At 33.5% G+C, this 20,558-nt stretch overlaps 1 protein-coding gene across 1 annotated transcript in view; it reads left to right on the forward strand.

The window, feature by feature from the left end:
• Positions 1 to 512: 512 nt before the first annotated feature.
• Positions 513 to 20,558, forward strand: part of TFPI (tissue factor pathway inhibitor) — a gene marked incomplete at both ends in the record, with an annotated part of 32,894 nt that continues 12,848 nt past the window's right edge. The window contains 4 exons of the mRNA XM_079710195.1: positions 513 to 633; positions 6,246 to 6,476; positions 19,144 to 19,320; positions 20,007 to 20,102. Coding sequence (XP_079566321.1) covers positions 513 to 633; positions 6,246 to 6,476; positions 19,144 to 19,320; positions 20,007 to 20,102 — 625 coding nt within the window. The remainder of the gene's footprint in view (positions 634 to 6,245; positions 6,477 to 19,143; positions 19,321 to 20,006; positions 20,103 to 20,558) is intronic.

Consider the following 20,558-nt stretch of genomic DNA (forward strand, 5'->3'; position numbering starts at 1 on the left):
GAAAATTTGGAAATGTGTTTCTTTTTTGAAATGGGAGTAAAGGGAAAGAGAAATCAGAAATTGAAAGTTGCGTTAAAGAAATAATAGAAAAATGCAAGAAAAATTAAAGTAAAATTAGTTCTGACTCAAAAAAGAATAGTTATGAGAAAGATGTGGCAAATAGAATTGCAAATGAAAATGGTTCTTAATACATACTTCGTCATGTTGATCAGGATTACCCATGTCTCTCAGTTATTGCCATTTTAATGTGTATTTTTAAGATTGAAATATGGCCTCTGTACTTGAATATTATTAGCTATATGCACTGAAAGTATGTGTGTCTACAATATTGAATGCTAATACACATGTTTTAAATATGACTCATGGAATTTGTGGACAGAAATGTATGAGAATACACATTAAATGTCATAGAAACTTCCATGTGGAGGTATGCATAAGGTTCCTACTAGTCTATATATAAATCCACATTAACATTTTATTTATTAGATATATCTGTGTTCTGTATTTCAGAGATGATTGACGCAATGAAGAAAGAACAGATTTTTTGGGTTTCTGTATGTCTGCTGCTTAGTTGCCCCTCTGCCCCTCTTAATGCTGTTCCTGAGGAAGATGAAGAACATACAAACATTACAGGTAAAATGTTAAAAGCATTCACCTTTTTAAGCTAGTCAACGCTCTCAATTTTAATCCAAAAATTTAATACATTTTTCTCCATCTTGTAGAAAAATCAGTTTTTATTGAAGTGACATTTTTCCAAAATCTTAGTCCAAAAAAAAGTCACTTTAGCAAGGAAAATCTCTTTTTTCTCAGACTATATATTAAATACTGAAGTACCTCTGAAAAATTGCAAGGAGCAAAATGATATACATACAAATCTCTATGAACCTTGATGTCACCCTTTGGCTGGGAAAAGTATGAGAAGGAAAAAGAAAGTACAAACATCTGAGGTTTCAGTCATTCTCTCCTTCTTGCCTTTATTCCTCAAATAAAAACTTCTCAGATGAGTCCAAAGTAAGAATCTAGTCAAGCAGGACACCAGAAGATCTGGGTAATAGAAGATAGTTCTAATCCCATAAAGTTCTGTGTCTAAAAATAAAATACAGTTGACCCTTGAGCAATGCAGGGGTCAGGGCACCAACCATCAGTGAAGTCAAGAATCCACATATAACTTATAGTCAGCCCTCCATATCCACGATTCCTCTAGGTCCTGCGTTCTGCATGCAGATTCAACCAACCACAGATCATGTAGTACTATAGTATTTATTACTGAAAAAAAAATTTGTATAATTGAACCCATGCATCTCAAACCTGTGTTGTTCAAGCATCAACTGTTTTAATAATAAAACAATAGAACAAGGAAGAGACTGTGTAGTGATCATTATAGATTTATTTCTTTCTTAAAAGTAATATTTTGTGGCAAATTAGTAAATTAGTGATAAAAATTTCATCACTGTTAATAATGAGAGACTGAACAAAGTGATAGCTTCTATTCGTTTGTATATGTGTTTATGATGTACAAAAGATTTCCATAAATGCATTTTGATTTCATGTCTCCAACAGCTCTTTAATGTGATTTTGTTCCTTGTACTAACCTTTGATAAAGGTTGAATAAATATATCTTATGTGCCTGAAACTCGGTAGGTGCTAGGGAAGAAGTGATGACAGAGACCAGGTTCTCCAAAATTTCATGGTTTCACAAGGGAGACTTTAATGTAGACAGATTATTTCAGTGTAATAAGAGGCATGCATAAGGGTGCTGCTGTTGACACAAAGAAAAGGGGGACTCATCTAAGCTTGGCTATCTGAGAGTTTGGCACAGGGAAGTGGCCAAATGGTACATGCTACATCACTTCAACCTGCACCCAAAAATGAGACACTGGGAGCAGATCTGAAAGTCTAGACCAACTGGACCCACAGCTTGAAGTCCATCTGCCCAGGCAGGCCCAGCGTCGATAAGCCCCCAGCTGACCGGTCGATAAGAAGCAAACCCAGCTGGGATCAAAAGGGCCATTCACATCCTACCCATGAATGAAAAATAAAGGCTTATTATTATATGCCACCGAAAAATACACATATATTATTGGGAAAATTTCCTAAAGATGGAACATTATTTGATAAAGTAAAAACCATTATGTGCCTTATGAGAGTAGGAATGTGGGCAGTATGAGATGGATTCTTCATTCCACTCATTTTTCAAAAGGGATGGTTAAAGTTCTAATATTCTGGAGGTTGGGTAGAGAAGGAATGCGGAGGTTACAGTAAGTCCCAACAGGGCAAAGCAGGCAATCCCGTCTTAGAAAGTGGGAGGAGAAAGAGTCCAAGTGTTCCTAATATTCACCTCATCCAAGCTCCCTCAATTGGGCTGAGAAAATGCATGCCAGTTAACCACGGTGTTCCTGAAGTTGTTGCTACTGCCACAGTCAGTCCAAGAACCCAGAATTAACTCATCAATAATTAAACCCAAGTTTAAAATCTCTGGGTAAATCCAGACCAAACCCACCTGGATAAGGAAAAATTTTGATCTTAAAGCTAGATTTGAAGACCACTTAGCTGACTGGCTGCACAGTCTTATGCAGTTTTGGTTTTCTTTTGTTTTTAATTAATCTTGTGATAGCATGATCCTGTGTCTGTATCGATTCAGTTTTGGAGGTACCATCTATCACATTATGCCAGGGTCATGCCATCATTTTATAGATGTATGCCATTTCATTGAAATACTGTACTAGCATTTTATTGAAAAACATTACAAGATTTTACAGCTTCTCTCACAAGTCAATAGTAGACTTTTTAAAATTAGTTCAACCAGCAGGGAGGATGAAATAGAGAAACTTTTTGATAAGATAAAAATGATTAAAAAATAGTGGTGATAAGGTTGGTTTTTTTTTTTTTTTTTTAATTCCTTTAGACTGGTATAGACAAGATTAGCAGGGAGCATTTAGAGAAAGGCAAGTATGTTTCATAGCATTTAGAATCAGACAAACCTAAGTATGCATGTGTAGTTTGCCACATAGCAGCTTTGCAAAATTAGATGAGTTTATGTAAACTCTCTGACTCCCAGTATCCTAATCTATAAGTAAGTGATCTAAATAACTACATTTAAATGGTTGTTATATAAACTGCATAAAAGCATCTGGCATATTTCCTAGCACAGAGGAGGCAGAGTACACGTCTGTGTTCTTCCTTTCCAGAGAAATCAAATATTTTAGTTAGAGAGTAAAGTAGCATATAGACTCCTAGATAGTAGGTTCCCAAACAAATTCCAGGAGAATGAGGATTCTAATAGTCAAGGATATGACACATCCCCAAATATATCATGAGCCTTCCATTCAACATCCCAGGACAGGGGGAGAGAAGACTGAGATTTTAATTCTCAGACTGTGAGACATAAAATATTGGGTTGGCCAGAAAGTTCCGTAAGATGTGATGGCAAACCCCTAACTTTTTGGCCAACCCAATAGAAGAAATTAATTATGAAAATAATTACATATAAACCATAATTCTGTTTATCTCACTACATCAGATTAAAGTCCTGTTACATTGTCTTGTATAATTTTTCCAGTTTTATGGCCTTAGGTAGATCCTTGTCACAGTCAACGCTTTCTTCAAGTCTCAGGAAAGTTATCTCTGATCCCCTCAGAAAAGCTTAAGTATCTTATTATACACTTACACAGCATCCTGAACTTCTTGAATATTTATATAACTAAGTCTTTAGTGTCTGCATGCTCCATGAAGTGGGGGGGTGGGGGTGGTTACTGCCACCTAATTTACTATCATATCTGCCATGACAGCACAGTTCCTGACACACATGACCAACACACGATTGTTAACTTTTGAAAAGGTTTATCTAAATTAAAAAATCAAAACAAGACAAACTTTCATCCCTTTTTAGTGGCATGGCATGGCTTTGTGTCCAAAGGGGCCACCTGATCACTCCCCCAAATCAGGAATGCTGTGCTCAAGTGCGAGGTTGCAAGGTCACTGCACAAAAGAATATTCTAATATAGTATTTGTGTAAGAAATACAATAAAATATGAATGGTAAAAATGAGTAAATAGATAATAATTAGTAAAATACATTACTCAAAGTTAATTCTTAGTGTTTTCTTTAGGAAATTGCTATAAAATCATTACCTGCTTTCATCACTGAAACCATTTTTAATTTTTATAAAGTGAAGTTTAGAAAAATTTATTGAGTGGAAATTGTAAAATTAAATCTATGTGCTTGACTTAAATGCCAATTAAGGAATCTCAGTCACACAGATCTGTGACAATATTACTCAGTTATTAAGAAGGTGAGCAGTATCTGGTATAAAACTATCTGAGGGTCAATTCTGAAGCTATCACTTATGGTGTGAACTGAACAATTAATTTTTGCAGTGCTATTTTATAATCTGTAAAGTGGAGATAATAATGCCTAATTCAGAAGGTTGTTGTGATCGTTAAATAATATAATTGTGAAATGTCTGGAGCACAGTAATTACTCAGTAAACGTTAGCTGTTACTACCAGGACAACTGCTACCACTATGGTGTATTATCCTTTTTTTGTGGTGCGCTGCCACCACCTGGTGGCACCATTACTAAATAGCAGGTTGAAAATAAGATGGTATATCCTTAATACAGAAAATGTAAAATAAAAGATTTGGAATGATGATAAGGAATATCAAATGTATGAAAAGTCAAAAATGTGGGAATAATCAATGAGGAAGAATTTGATATAAATTATTGATTTATAAGACATAGTTTCTCTAAGTATACAGTATTTGGCAACTCAGGTAAAGCTGTCTATGTTCTACAAGTGGCCTATATTAAAGGTGCCTGTCTGAAGCACTGCTTCAATGATTCGGTGTCTGTAGAGTTCTAAAGTAACATTAACTTGGGAATCAAGACCATCATATTGTATGAGAAGTGATATAGGAATTTCTGAAATAATGGTATATAGCCGTAAGATTTGAAAATGTCAGGGAGTTTTTATTCTAGCTCATTTCTCAAAATTATTTATGGGACTTCTGAGATTCTAAGATCTGCTCCTAAGAGAGGATATTTATAGAACTGATAGGTCAAATTTTTGTCAGCACTGCAAAAATGTATATAGAGCAGATAAAACATAAAGTGATAATTCAGTGATGCATTGTGGGCCATCTCTCAGTCAGATGCACCACTTAGGGTCCTTGAAGCTTTCTAACTTCTCACAACTTTTTAACAACTCAGAATGTCATGTATAGAATTATCAATCCTTAAGTAAAGAAAGGAATATAAATAGCATTCACAATCATGCATAAATGTACTACTCAGAAAATGCTTTCGCTTATTTTTGAATTCAAATTGACAGTTGTAACTTCAGTGATGAAGGGAAAATGTATTTTTTTATGTCATTTTTTGTTTATATACAGATATATACAATACTCTAAAATGTTATATATTATTAATTTCTAGAGAAAAGAAGTACTTGTGTGTATAATTTAAGAAAATTATTTGTAATTTATAATATTTAACACCTAAATTTTCATAACTAGGGAATGGTTTAATGTAGTATGTTATATACATACATGTATGAATATAAATATTCTGTTGCTTTTTCTTTCATGAAGATTGGAGTCATGTACCAGCCCTGATATTGTTGCTTTTAAAGAGTTGTTTTGTATGTAAAAAATGACACAGCTGTTGGGCTTCCCTGGTGGCACAGTGGTTGAGAGTCCACCTGCCGGTGCAGGGGACACGGGTTCGTGCCCAGGTCCGGGAAGATCCCACATGCCACGAAGCGGCTAAGCCCGTGAGCCATGGCCGCTGAGCCTGCGCATCTGGAGCCTGTGCTCTGCAACGGGACAGGCCACAACAGTGAGAGGCCCGCGTACCGCAAAAAAAAAAAAAGAAAAAAAAATGACACAGCTGTGGATTAGGGAGGCATCTCTACTTATTTGTAATTTCAACACATCAGTTACCTTATAACTACTACTCAATTCCATATTGGTCAACTGGCACAAATTTAAACAACATCTATAACAAGAGTCTAGAAAAAATATTTGATACTTTTCCTTAAAAGTTGGTTAATAATCAACTATTAAAGTTTAATAAAGTTGGTAAGACCTGTCTCATTTGGTGAGTTTATATATTTTATCTAACTTTTTGATAACTTTTCATAGTTTCTTATATCAGCCTGTTTTATGATTGTTGCACTTCTCCTTAAAATTAAGATGTATTAAAAATGAAATGAAAAGGAATGTTATTCTTTTATTTTTACCTTGTAGATGCTGAGTTGCCACCATTGAAACTTGTACATTCATTCTGTGCATTGAAAGCAGATGATGGCCCATGCAAAGCAATGATAAAGAGATTTTTTTTCAATATTCACACTCAGCAATGTGAAGAATTTATATACGGGGGATGTGAAGGAAATCAGAATCGATTTGAAAGTCTGGAAGAGTGCAAAGAAAAATGTACAAGAGGTAGGTTTCTGGAGACACTTATCACCCAGAAACGTTTAGAGTGTTTAGATCTAATCATAGATTTGATAATTTTAGAAAAAACGTTAAAACTATTTTAACATTCCAAGGAATCTTTTTTCACTTTTTTAGCTTTAATGTTCAACTACTGTTTTTCATTTTTTTGTATCAGTCATTATAAAATACATTAAGCTTATTGTCCTATACTCTTCTCCATAATAAAGAGGGGAGAAAACCCTTAAGTTTGCAGAACAGATTTTATATCTGCAGCAAATTAAGTGTAATTCAGCCTCCTTGGGTAGCTATGAGTTCACAGGAAATACATTGTTATTCACAGTGACTTAGACTTTCCTTTACCAATACAATGATCTCATAGTTGTTTCCCTGTCAAGATAATGAATTAATCCAATTTGAGGTTCTCAACAGCTACTACTTAGAAAATTATAGAAATATATGCATGAAAGTAAAATCCTTCTCTTTGGAGCCTTGGAGTAATGTAGAAAATATCATCCCTGATGACCTAAGAAGACCTTACTGAACTCAACTTTTCATAGTTTTACTAAGTTATAAGGTTTAAAAGCATATCACATTCTACTATTAAACTTTATTGAACACTTTTATTCTTTTAAATCATGTTAAAACAACTTTTTTTTCTTTTGCAAATTCTACAAATTACAGTGTTTCATGTGGTTTTCTCTCTTTAGACTGAGATAAATTCCAAACAATTACTGGTCAACATTTTTGAATGTTTTTATCTCAGTTTTATTCTTCTGAATTGAGAGCTACTTGAGAGATAGAAAATCCTGAGTTGTCTTTATTTCTGCAGTTTCTAGTCCCAAATTTCCCCACTGCATGTTCTTAGAGACAGTTGAATTAAACTGTAGGGCCATAGCGATGGTATCTTTAGTTAACACTGGTGTCTTGTTTTTTGCAAAGCAGGCAGGTCTGCATTTTCACTCTGATAATGCTTTCCTAAACAGCTTTTACAAAACAGCATTGGCATCATGATGCTCTTGGCCTATGGGAAAATCTCAGTGTGGTAAAAACAGAGCTTTTCTCCTCTGTGACTGTTGTATGCTCCAGAGCTGGCAGAAAAGAATCGATGTGAATGAATTTCTTTATCTCAGAACACTTATTTTCCTCTTTCTTCACCGTAGATGTGCTAGAAATGTTACTAACACAGATTAGGCAGTTCAGTGGTTCTCTGTAGTACCTTTGGTTTTTGTGATTGCCTGGTCATTTTCCATTCATCATAGATTTCTATACCCTGTTCTATTCCATACTGGGCCAAGTATCCTTTTGTACTGAGTATCACTCAGGTTCAGCACCTTGGCTAGAGGCCTGGTTGCCTCATTCTTTGTAATCCTCACTTTTTCATGTAGCAGGCTACTTAATTTCATCAACTGGCCTCTTTCCTGAAATACATACCTATTTAGTTTTTATAATTTACAAATCTTTTATCTCACCATTGTGAAAAGTTACCCTTTTCTTCAGAAATTAATCAAATATAATGATTTTGTTCTTCAGTAAATGTCATGTTATAATGTTTTGTCAAACATCATTACTGCCTACCATAACTATATGTCTTTTGCCCCCACCTCCTCATTATCTCTTCAAAAGTCATTGATATTACTGTTTGAATATCTGAGTGTTTTATATAGTAAGCTACTCTTAAGGATATAGCTGACATAGAAGAATTACTAAGCTTTTAAAAAATCACCTAAGGAGAAAATTCCATCTTCAGCTGTGATGGAGTAACTGGAGCTGAACTTTCTCTCCTAATGTAAATAACTAGAAAACTGGGCAAAATATATGAATCAGCTGTTTACAGACATTGATCAAAAGGCAGTGCAGGATTGTGATCTCTGAGAGATGGGAAACATGTGAGGTGAACCCTCCGGTCTCCCCAGCAATCTGCATGAAGGCACTTCAGACCACAGTTAAAGGAGGGAAATACCAGCACAGCATGGTGGTCTCCATGGTGGAGGATGTGGAGATTGGAGACTGGTAGACTGATGTGGCTGGGTTTTGAGGGACAATATGTGAGAGAGAATGGACATATGTAGAGAAAAAGCTAAAAAATCTGGATAAGGGTCCCTTTGAGTTTGTTACTGAATAATAAAACTGCATGCACTTGGTGAAATTCCATGAGTTTGAGAAAGTAATTACAGGGATTTTTTTTTTTTTTTTTTTTTTGTGGTACGCGGGCCTCTCACTGCTGTGGCCTCTCCCGTTGCGGAGCACAGGCTCCGGACGCGCAGGCTCAGCAGCCATGGCCCACGGGCCCAGCCGCTCCGCGGCATATGGGATCCTCCCAGACCGGGGCACGAACCCGTATCCCCTGCATCGGCAGGCGGACTCTCAACCACTGCGCCACCAGGGAGGCCCTACAGGGATTTTTAAGTGCAACAATTCCCAGAGCTCCCACATGACTAGGAGAAATTTTACATTTAATTTAGTACTAGGACTAAATTAGACCTAGAGTAAAAGCTACTTTAACCTTGCCATAGTGAAGCTTTAACCAAGCCTTAAAAGTTCCAGATGATCCACAAGTAACTTAACTACTTGCCAGAAGGCACTTCTTTAATGGAAGATGGTAAAACATTCTTTAATGGGAGACGATAAAATCCAGCAGCTAACAGGATAATATTGAAAAATATCTATAATCCCCCCTGCCCAGAATACTAAATATTTGAAGAAGCAAACTGTGATCCATAATTAGGAAAAAAATGCTTAATTCAAACAGACAGAAATGACAGAGGTGACGAAATTAGTAGACAAGGGCTTTAAAATAGCTATTATAAATATGGTAAAGGATTTTAAAAAAACATGAACATAATAAGGAGAAAATGGAATATATAAAAAAGAACTAAATGGAAATTCTAAACTTGAAAAATTCATTATATAAAATAAGAAATTTTCCAGATGTACTTAAAGCAGATTAGACATTACAGAAGAAAAGGTCAGTAAACTTAAAGATAGAGCAATACTGTATCACTTAGTAACTGTTCAAGATGAAGGATAGTGAGGATAAAAAAAAGGCTAAACAAGCAAACAGAAAAGAATATAGCCCAATAACCCATGACAGGAAATCAAGAAGTCTATCAAAATGTGTATTTGGAGTCCTGGTGGTTGCGGCAGAAGATATGGGAACAAAAAAATGTCAAAGAATTTTCCACATTTGATGAAAACTGTAACTTGTAGAACCAAGAACATTGACAAAATAAAAAAAAAAAGAATAAAGAAAAAGAAGTCTACACAAATGAATATAATAATCAAATTGCTGAAAATTGTGGATAAAACGTAAATCACAAAAAAATGAGGAAAGTGATACATGAGGGAATGAAGATAGAAAGAATCCCCAATTTCCCATCAAGAAACAATTCACAAGAGAAGAAAATGGAACATCTTCTTTGAAGAGCTAAAGGAAAAAATAAACTGCCAATTAGTAATCTAGATCTATTAAAAATACCCTTATAATGGAGATAAACACTTTTTCAGATTAACAATGTCTGAGAAAATTTATTGCTAGCAGACTTGCACTGTGAGTAATAGTAAAAGATTTAAAACTAAAGCACACAGGAAAGGAGGGGGAGCATATGAGATTAGTGTTGTAAGGTTCTTATACTACAGATGAAAGTGGTATAAATTATTTGAAGCCAAATTGTCATGAATTAAAGATGCATATTAAAATTACATTAAATTTAAATGGTATAGTCACTCCAGTTAAAAGGTATATAGTAGACAATATAAAAAAATCACGAACAAAGTATGTGTTGTCTGCAGGAAAGACGTTTTAAAAATACAGACACAGAGAGGTTAAAAGTGAAAAGATGAAAAAAGATATACCATGCAAGCACAGATCAGAAGAATGATTAGTAAAAGTAGACCATAGGACAAGGAATATCGGCAGGAGAAAGGGAAGATACATTATACGAATGAGGGCCAATTAATCAAAAAGCCATAATAATCCTCAATGTCTATGTGTACGCCTCAATTACAGAACTGGAAAATTTTCAGAGAAAAAACTGACAGAAGTGAAAGGAGAAATATGATGTATATCTTATATATTAAGACTTGGGAGCTGAAATTGTTTTTTATTTTGGAGACCTTCGAGAGCTATGGCTGGTAAATTACTATGCCTGAGAATAAAGTCAAGCCAAATATTTCAGAGAATAGGAACCAAGGATGTGTTTAGTTTGATATGTATGCTCAGCTGTCCTTTTGCATGTAAAGCTGTTTTATCAGTTGTTTCCAAATATGTATAATCTTGCATGATGTATTTACCTATGTAATAATAGAGACATGGTAACAAAGTTAATAAGGTAGAAAAAATTAAAATATAGTTTGTAAAATGGTTTCTAAACACATGGCTTTCAAAATGTTTGTCTTTTGGTTTAGTTGCTTTTTTCCCATAGCCTAAACAAGAACATTGTATTTGATTATTATTTTTAAAAAAATAGGTGTATGTAGTGTGGGAATTTAAAAATTAGATGACAGAGATCAAATTCCTACTTAGCTTTTTAGCTAGTCAGCCTCTACAGCAACTTTTAAAGGCTCCAATAGATATGCTGTTTATATTAATTACTATTTTATTAGTTGGGCTAACTGTGACTTGCAGATTTTCATGGGGATTTACATGGAAATTTTCTCCACAGGAAATTAAAGAGCGTGTAAATACTTTTTCCATTCTCTTTATTTTTAAGTTTATTTTGTGTTTTATTTGTTTGGAATAGTGAAGACTTACCCAGTAACAAGAATATTCTGTCCATAGAGTCTTTTCCCATCTACTTGGAAAATTTTCTAGGCTGACTTCAACAAATATGAAATATAAAAGTTAGCATTCAGATTTTACCCTCCCCTTTCCCAACAGAAAACAAAAAGATGAAGAAAGAATAGGGCAAAAAAAAATTTTTTTTACAATTGTTTAAATGTATCAGGTAATTATGAATTAATTTTGATATTAATTAATTTTAATATTCATAATGAAATATTAAAATGTGAATTCATATACATTGGAGTTCAAGGAATTATTAAAATAAGAATTAGTAAAACATACTCTCATTATTCCTTAAGACATCATTAATAAATGTTATGTTCTGCATAAATCTAGGAAAATATGATAACTTGGATAATTTGCTGTAAACCTTATCTATCTTTTCAGACTGTAATTGGCATAAAAATAAATTAAATAAGGTGTCCATGGTTGTTATTTTCAGAATCCTCAAAGATAATCATTGGTAATTTAAATACATCTAAAATTCAAATGTGCTAAAATACGTTATTTGAGTTAGTTTGCATGTATACCAGGTGAATTACTCTGATTTGGGATGAAACCAGAAAGGAACAATTTCTCTCTTTTAATATTGCATGAATATTGAAATAAAGCATCTCTATGTTCCTGTTCTGTGGCTATTGTCAGTAGGTAAAACAGAGCAAAAATTATTATTCAACACTCTAGTCTTATATACTGTTTATATGTATATATTCTTTCCCTGCCTTCATAAATTAAAAATGTAACATAATAATTGTACATTAAAATATTTTAAAGTAAGCTTATTATGACAATCCACCATCTAAAAATATTAATTGGGGGTTGGTTATTTACAATAAAAAAATCAGTTTTTCTTAACATTTAAAATACAATTAGAATTACACACACACACACACACACACACACACACACATCTTTTTTAAAAGACTGTTGAATAAAACATAGTAAAGCTCAAAAGGGAGATGAACCACATCACCTTATCATTCGTAGACATTTTACTCTCCAAAGAATAACCTGATTGATCACTGGCTGAAAGGGACATTTAAGCCAACTCATACTCATATTCTCTCTCTCTTGCCTCTCTCTCCCTCCCTTTATGTCTCTCTGGCCATACAACTAATAATAAACTGCCCTGAACAAAGCTTTTCTCTGTAAAACAAATGATTATACAACAAATCAAATATCACTTAGTTTTCCTAATGTTTACATGAACAAATCAAAATTTTTCATAATATATCAATTTGAATTTCATTATCCTTTAAATTAGAATTTAGAATCCATACTTGAAATACAGTGGGTCAAAGACAAGTAGCATTCTAGTTCTCAAGTGGAGTAATTCCAATAATTCTATGAGATTAAATTAAAAAATACATGATAGATACCATTTGCTTCATTTCTCCTCTGTAATTGGAAATAATAATGAAGCTTGTAATTGGATTAAGATAATGAAGCAGAAGAAGGAATCGGGGAAGGAGGTAATTCTGGTTCCTTTCACTCCTACTTCCATTCCTCTATATAAATGATCTGTTTTTATAGGCAAAATAGGCTGTTTGAATTACTTTCACATTTCACATTATTTTAATAAATAACTATTTTAATCATAGATATTTTGAATAGCAAACTTAGTTCACCATGAATTATTATTTTTGTAAATGTGTTAGAAAGTTTTAAAATAGTTTTTGAGACATTATTATATTAAAATGTAGGTGACTTCATGGTTATACTGTAATAATTTAATCTTTAGGGAAAATAAGAAATTTATTTATTGACATTCTGTATAAGAATAATTTTAATAGTAATAAACATATCACCCTAGTTTGTTAAATTGAAAGTCATAACATTATATTATAAATTGTGGTAATTGATACATATATACTGTTTTACTTGCAGATTATCCAAAGAAAACTAGAAGGACAAAGACAACATTGCAAAAAGGTGAATATGTTCATTTGTATGCTCATTAGTAGCATTTACATAAGGCACTTGGCAATTCAATTCTTAGCTTTCTCTGCTATGAGATTCATCATAAATCCATGTGATCTTTGAAATGGTGTTTTGTTTCAGTGCATATAATGAAAAAGTAGAAATAACATACATGATATTTGGTAAAGGAAGACTTCAAACACTGTGTTTACTCATTCTAATGCAGTGTGATATCTGGTATTAGATCAGTAACAATCCAGAGCCATGCACATGCTATTTTAACATCCCCAAATAGTGATTTAGATGTTGCTGTTCTTACTTTATTTCTCAGATCTCTAATCCTTTCATAATCTCAGCACTATGTGGCTCTAGCAAGTTTCATCCAGTATTACCCTGAATGTATATATGCCTTTGAGTTGTCAACAGCCTGTATGAAAAAATAAGTGGAGATATTTAACAATAAATAATTGCTTTCGTCAACATTATTTAGCATTTGCATATTTTTGATTTTGTGATTTAAATTATTTATAGTGTTTAACTAAAAATAATTACTTTTTGGTGAATATATTATATCAGTACAAGAAAAATATTACAAGAAATGAAGACATGCTCCTTTTAATAAAGGTCTAGAAGCTGACTTTGCTCAATTACCATTCACAGCATTTACATTTAAATGAGAAAATGTTGAACAAAAAGATCAAATTATTTAACTCAGGACATGAAAAAGCTACATAATTCAAAGTGAATTTTAGTTTTACTAACTTTGATTTAATTATGTTGGAAAGAGCTGAAAAATTCTATAACTCACTGATAAGCTTAAGAAAATCTACTGTCCAGGATTTCAATCAAAATTTATAAAATAAATTCAGCAAAATTTGTACAAACAACATAAGTAAATGTATTTATTTACAAGTTTTAAAATAACTTTCTATAAATATTGAATTAATTTTTACAAAAGTGTTCAATACTCCAATTAAATGAAATTCTTCTTATCTGTAATATCAAAGAATACAGCATATTTATAAATAGGGGTTTTTTGTCCATCAAGTAAAAGATGATATCTTCAACATTTAAACATTAGTATATTTTTTTCAAAAATGTAGATTTAGGAAAAAATTATATGCAGGGGAAATTTACTAGAAAATTATGCTACTTAATTTATATCTAATGATTCAGAATTGAAACATTCTTATTTGATATTATATATGAAAGTTAGAGAGTAAAGCTATGGATACTCTTCACGTGTAAAAAATGTCAGATGCTAAAAAAAAAAAAAGTCAGATGCTAAAACCAATCCATAATGAAGACTTTAAGCATATTGATTTGAAGTCAACTTTGTGATATGCTTCCTAACATCACATCAGGACAGTTATAAAGACAATGGGGATTCTTTACAACCCTTTTGGGAGAAAGTTTTGTTTAAGACAATTGCCAAGTATGCAGCCTCAAACAAAAGTTAGTAGTGAAAATCATGTGGTTTATGGAAGTTGGCATATAGCTTAAAGCCTGCCTTCTGGGTTTTAGCTGAGAATCAATTTAGAGCAAGGATTGTGTATGCAGATTCAATACGAACGTTAAAACTTTATTTACCTTAGGAATATTGGGAACGAATTTCTTAATTTGTGACGGTAGATATTTTAAACTCTAGGCCTAAGCAGAATTATTTTAAAAGTATTCAATTTCAACTCCTAAAATAAATGTATGTCCTAGAATGGGGCCTCATATAAATATGGCAACTTTCAGTTGTATAATTCCTTAATCATATTTTCAGAATAATTTGTTACTGTTTTCTCTTCTTTTTATGCAATATTTTTTACCTACTCCCTTTTGTTAAACATAGAATTCTTATATTATTTGTTAATATGATTTAAAATTTCATAAATACATACTAAGACCTAAACAAATCACATTAGTGATCAAATGTATTTTTCTTTCTCTTGTAATACAGTATATTATAAAACTTTTTAAAAACAGCTTTATTGAGATATAATTCACATGCTAAACAATTCAGCCATTCAAAGTGCACAATTTAATAATTTTAGTATATTTAGTGTTGTGCAACCATAAGCATAATCAATTTTAGAACATTTTTATCACCCCCCCAAAAAAAACTCTGTAATCACTAACAGACACTGCCCCATTTCTTCCGGCTCCCCCAGCCACAGGCAACCATTAATCCACTTTCTGCATCTATAGATTGGCCTATTCTGGATGCTTCATAAAAATGAAATCATATAATATATGGATATATGGATATATATGGATAATATATGGATTTTTGTGTCTGACTCATTTCACTCAGCATCATGTTGTCAAGGTTCATCCATGTCATAGCAGATCTCAGAATTTCATTCCTTTTATGACAGGATAATATTCCATTATATGAATAGACCACATTTTGTTTATCCATTTATCAGATGATAGATGTTTGGGTTGTTTCCACCTTTTGGCACTTGGGAATAATGTTGCTAGGTACATTAGGGTTCAAGTTTTTGTGTGCACATGTGATTTCATTTCTCTTGGCCTAGACACCTAGGCCTCTGTGTGGTTCTAATAGCATTCCTTTTAATTTTGAGTGAAGTTGAACATCTTCATGAATTACCTGTTTAAATCCGTTGCTTGTTTTACTGTTGGGTTGTTTGAATGTTTCTTATTTGTGGTATTGTGATTTATAATAAAGATATAGTTGGTCTTCCTCCTGTTGTTCCTGGCACAGAGCTCCAAAAACCCTTGGAATTTCCTGACTTGAGCCTTAAAGGTATCTTTTGTTATGTTAATGATGTGACTTCCGGGACAGCTCCTAAGTTGGGGGGGCTGCTGGTTGCCAGGGGAGCCAACCCTTGATTAGAGGGTTGGAACTTTCAATCCCAGCCCCCCTCCACCACCTCCAGAGAGGGGAGAGGGGCTGGAGGTTGAGTTCAATCACCAATGGCCAATGATTTAATTATTCATGCCTATATAATGAAGCCTCCATAAAAACACAAAAGGACGGAGTTCATGGAACTTCCGGGTTGTTGAACTTGGGGAGATTCGGGAAGAGTGGATGCCTGGAGCGGAAAGCTCTGCCCCTTCCCACATACCTTGCCCTGTGCATCTCCTCCACCTTGCTCTTCCTGAATTATATCCTTTTGTAATAAACTGGTGATCTAGTAAGAAAACGTTTCTGGAGTTCCGTGAGCCAAATTAATCAAATCCAAAGAGGGGGGTGTGGAACCTCAGATTTACAGCCTTGTTGGTCAGAAGCCCCGGGGGCAGGGGGGGCGGGGTGCACCTGAACTTTTTTTTATTTTAACATCGTTGTTGGAGTATAATTGCTTTACAATGTTGTGTTAGTTTCTGCTGTATCACAAAGTGAATCAGCTATAGGTATACATATATCCCCATATCCCCTCCCTCTTGTGTCTCCCTCCCACCCTCCCTATCCCACCCCTCTAGGTGGTCACAAAGCACCAAGCTGTGCTATGCGGCTGCTTCCTACTAGCTATCTATTTTACATTTGGTAGTGTATATAAGTCTATGCCACTCTCTCACTTTGTCCCAGCTTACCCTTCCCCCTCCCCATATCCTCAAGTCCATTCTCTATGATTGTGTCTTTATTCCTGTCCTTCCCCTAGGTTCTTCAGAACCTTTTTTTTTTAATAGATTCCATATATATGTGTTAGCATACAGTATTTGTTTTTCTCTTTCTGACTTACTGCACACTGTATGACAGACTCTAGGTCCATCCACCTCACTACAAATAGCTCAATTTCTTTCCTTTTTATGGCTGAGTAATATTCCATCATATATATGTGCCACAGCTTCTTTATCCATTCATTTGTTGATGGACACTTAGGTTGCTTCCATGTCCTGACTATTGTAAATAGTGCTGCAGTGAACATTGTTGTACATGACTCTTTTTGAATTATCGTTTCTCAGGGTATATGTCCAGTAGTGGGATTGCTGGCTCATATGGTAATTCTGTTTTTAGTTTTTTAAGGAACCTCCATACTGTTCTCCATAGTGGCTGTATCAATTTACATTCCCACCAACAGTGCAAGTGGGTTCCCTTCTCTCCACACCCTCTCCAGCATTTATTATTTGTAGATTTTTTGATGATGGCCATTCTGACCAGTGTGAGGTGATACCTCATTGTAGTTCTGATTTGCATTTCTCTAATGATTAGTGATGGTGAGCTTCCTTTCATGTGTTTCTTGGCAATCTGTATATCTTTTTTGGAGAAATGTCTAGGTCTTCTACCCATTTTTGGATTGGGTTGTTTGCTTTTTTGATATTGAGCTGCATGAGCTTCTTGTATATTTTGGAGATTAATCCTTTGTCAGTTGCTTCATTTGCAAATATTTTCTCCCATTCTGAGGGTTGTCTGTTCATCTCATTTATGGTTTCCTTTGCTGTGCAAAAGTTTTTAAGTTTCATTAGGTGCCATTTGTTTATTTTTGTTTTTATTTCCATTTCTCTAGGATGTGGGTCAAAAAGGATCTTGCTGTGATTTATGTCATAGAGTTTTCTGCCTATGTTTTCCTCTAAGAGTTTTATAGTGTCTGGCCTTACATTTAGGTCTTTAATCCATTTGAAGCTTATTTTTGTGTGTGGTGTTAGGGAGTGTTCTAATTTCATTCTTTTACATGTAGCTGTCCAGTTTTCCCTGCACCACTTATTGAAGAGGCTGTCTTTTCTCCATTGTATATTCTTGCCTCCTTTATCAAAGATAAGGTGTATTATAAAAATTTAAAGAAGTAGGATTTTTCCTTGTCCCATATATTAAACTTAACCACAAATTATTACCATGGGAATAATAGTTACATTCACCTTAAGAAACAAGAGGCAGTAAACAATGAACAAAACAACTTTCAAATTGGTACTTTGAGAAGTCATAGAAAATAGATATTTTACTCTATATTAAAATAGGATGTTTTAATTAATAAAACAACTTTTTCATAGGGGATTCATTTTTCTACTGTTGCAGAAATCATTAACATTATTAAATACATACTGGTTTTATAATAAAACACTCATGAATATTGCTTCCCTGAGATAAATGCAAGATGCTTTAAGATGTGAAAAGATGCTACTGTTCATTTTTGCCGTTATGGTAATATATAGTTGCAGGGGGGAAAAATGGGGAAATTGGAGCTTTGCCCTAAAAAATTCAAACCCAATATATCTTGCAATCATCATAATTTTGAAAATGATTTATTGCTTTTCTTTACAGAGTATGCATGTAAACAAGGCTTGTAATATAGATCACAGTGGTACAACTTTTGTGACAGCTATGTTTAGCCTGGTTTGGAGCACTATCAAAGAATGGGTATTAGACTTTTTCAAAAGCCTCTCCAATCCCTGAACATGTATTTCCTGTCTGCCTCTGCACTATTGGAGTCATTCCAATGCCTGGAAGAAAAATAAGAGACACAGTGGAGGAGGATGTCATACCTAATACAGATATTAATTTCAGCATAAGAATTCAGGAACTTCTAAGTATAGCCATGAAAGCTTCGATACCCCTCAAAGCTTCTACCTTTTTTAAAAATTGAAACCATTCAATGAAGCAACAAAGTATACTTAAATGAGACTGCACACCTGAAAAATAAGAAATATTTGTAGATCTTTCCTAAATGTTGATGCACATAAACTTAATAAAAATAATTAAACCAAATTTTTGCCATAATATTTTGGACTTCCAAACCAAGGGTAAAAAAACCCAATATCTTTTATTCTCTCAGTTCATGAAAGAGCTCATAGTTAATGCCCTACTAATTTACTATGAGAAATTTAGAATTTGAAATTCCAATAGACACAATGTATGACAACAGTTGTAACTCCCTTATTCTAAATGTCATAGTAGATATAGTATAGTTGTGGATAAAGTTATATTTTACCTTTTATCTTTATCTTTTCATATTTACTCCTTAAATAATTTCAACTTAACCATTTATATTTTTAATTAACATAATTAAATTATTCACAAAGAGGAATATTGCTTTCTGACATTTTTATAATTTCTAGAAAAGCCAGATTTCTGCTTTTTGGAAGAAGATGCTGGAATCTGTCGAGGTTATATTACTAGGTATTTTTATAACAATCAATCAAAGCAGTGTGAACGCTTCAAGTATGGTGGGTGCCTTGGCAATCTCAACAACTTTGAATCACTGGAAGAATGCAAGGACACCTGTGAGGACCCATGTACGTTCATTTCTCATATCCTTTTACTTCATTTTATAGGCATTCTTTTTAAAATAAGGCATCCTAGAGGATGTTCAGGCTTACCCAGATTTTGTTGTAGCCATGCAAATGAAGATCCACTGTAGTCACTCTTAATCTGATAGAAATTAGTCACCATGTTAATTTATTTAAGAAAGAGAATTAAGAAATTTATAGTGGAAATTATTTCCATAGAAATTATTTTTAGGTTACATTATTTAATTTTCCTTTCTGAGAATACTGTAGTACAATTTAGGCACAAGAGTAGGACTGCTGAAATCCCTTAGGCTTATAAAAATTTGAGAGCATGTGGTTCTTTGGAAACTACCACCTAAAATCAGTCAGTTTTATCTGACCCTAAAATTAATTAAAGGAGTGACTAAAACATTAATTTTTACCTTTTTTGTTTTGACAAAGAACCACAAAGTTACTCGTGGAAATATTATCGTATAAGATACATATATAAAGATATAAAGATATATATATCTTATATATATAAGAGATATAAAGATATATAAAGATTCACTGTTCACTAATTTAACATACCAATGTGAATAAAATTTCTAGACATCTACTTTTCTTAACACAACTTCTGTGCTTTGCTTTATGTGTACAATTATGAGCTTGTGAAAATGTCTTCTATTTTAATTGGCTGTATTTTTTTTCAGTGAATGATTTCCAGGTGGATGATTATAGAACCCAGCTTGATGCTGTGAATAATGACTCCTTGACTCCCCAGCCTACCAAGGTACCCAGCTTCTTCGGTAAGGCTCTTTTATTTTAATTGCTGCCAGAAAAATATTATCATGGTAACAATAGAAATAAAATGTACATGAGAACTATGCTTTTTAGAAAATTATACTTCTTTTGTTTTTTAATAATAGGTGTGTTGAAATACTGAGATTCAAAATTGCTTAAGACCTTTTTTCCCAGAAAAGTGATAATTTTCCTAATCTATTTTAAAGTATGCTTTGTAGTAGGCTTTTGATTACATATCCCATGAAAACTTTTACATGATATTTAACTCTGCACCAAATTTATCTTATAAAATAATGCTAGGAATTATCAACTTCAATATGTAATTGTAAATCATTGTAATGGCAGCAGTGTGTCAAAAGAAGCCTACAGTGTTCTTAAATTCAGCATAGCGGGCTTCCCTGGTGGCGCAGTGGTTGAGAGTCTGCCTGCTGATGCAGGGGACACAGGTTCGTGCCCCAGTC

This window comes from Hyperoodon ampullatus (assembly GCF_949752795.1).
Source record: "Hyperoodon ampullatus genome assembly, chromosome: 8".
In the NCBI taxonomy this organism is placed as follows: Eukaryota; Metazoa; Chordata; class Mammalia; order Artiodactyla; family Ziphiidae; genus Hyperoodon; species Hyperoodon ampullatus.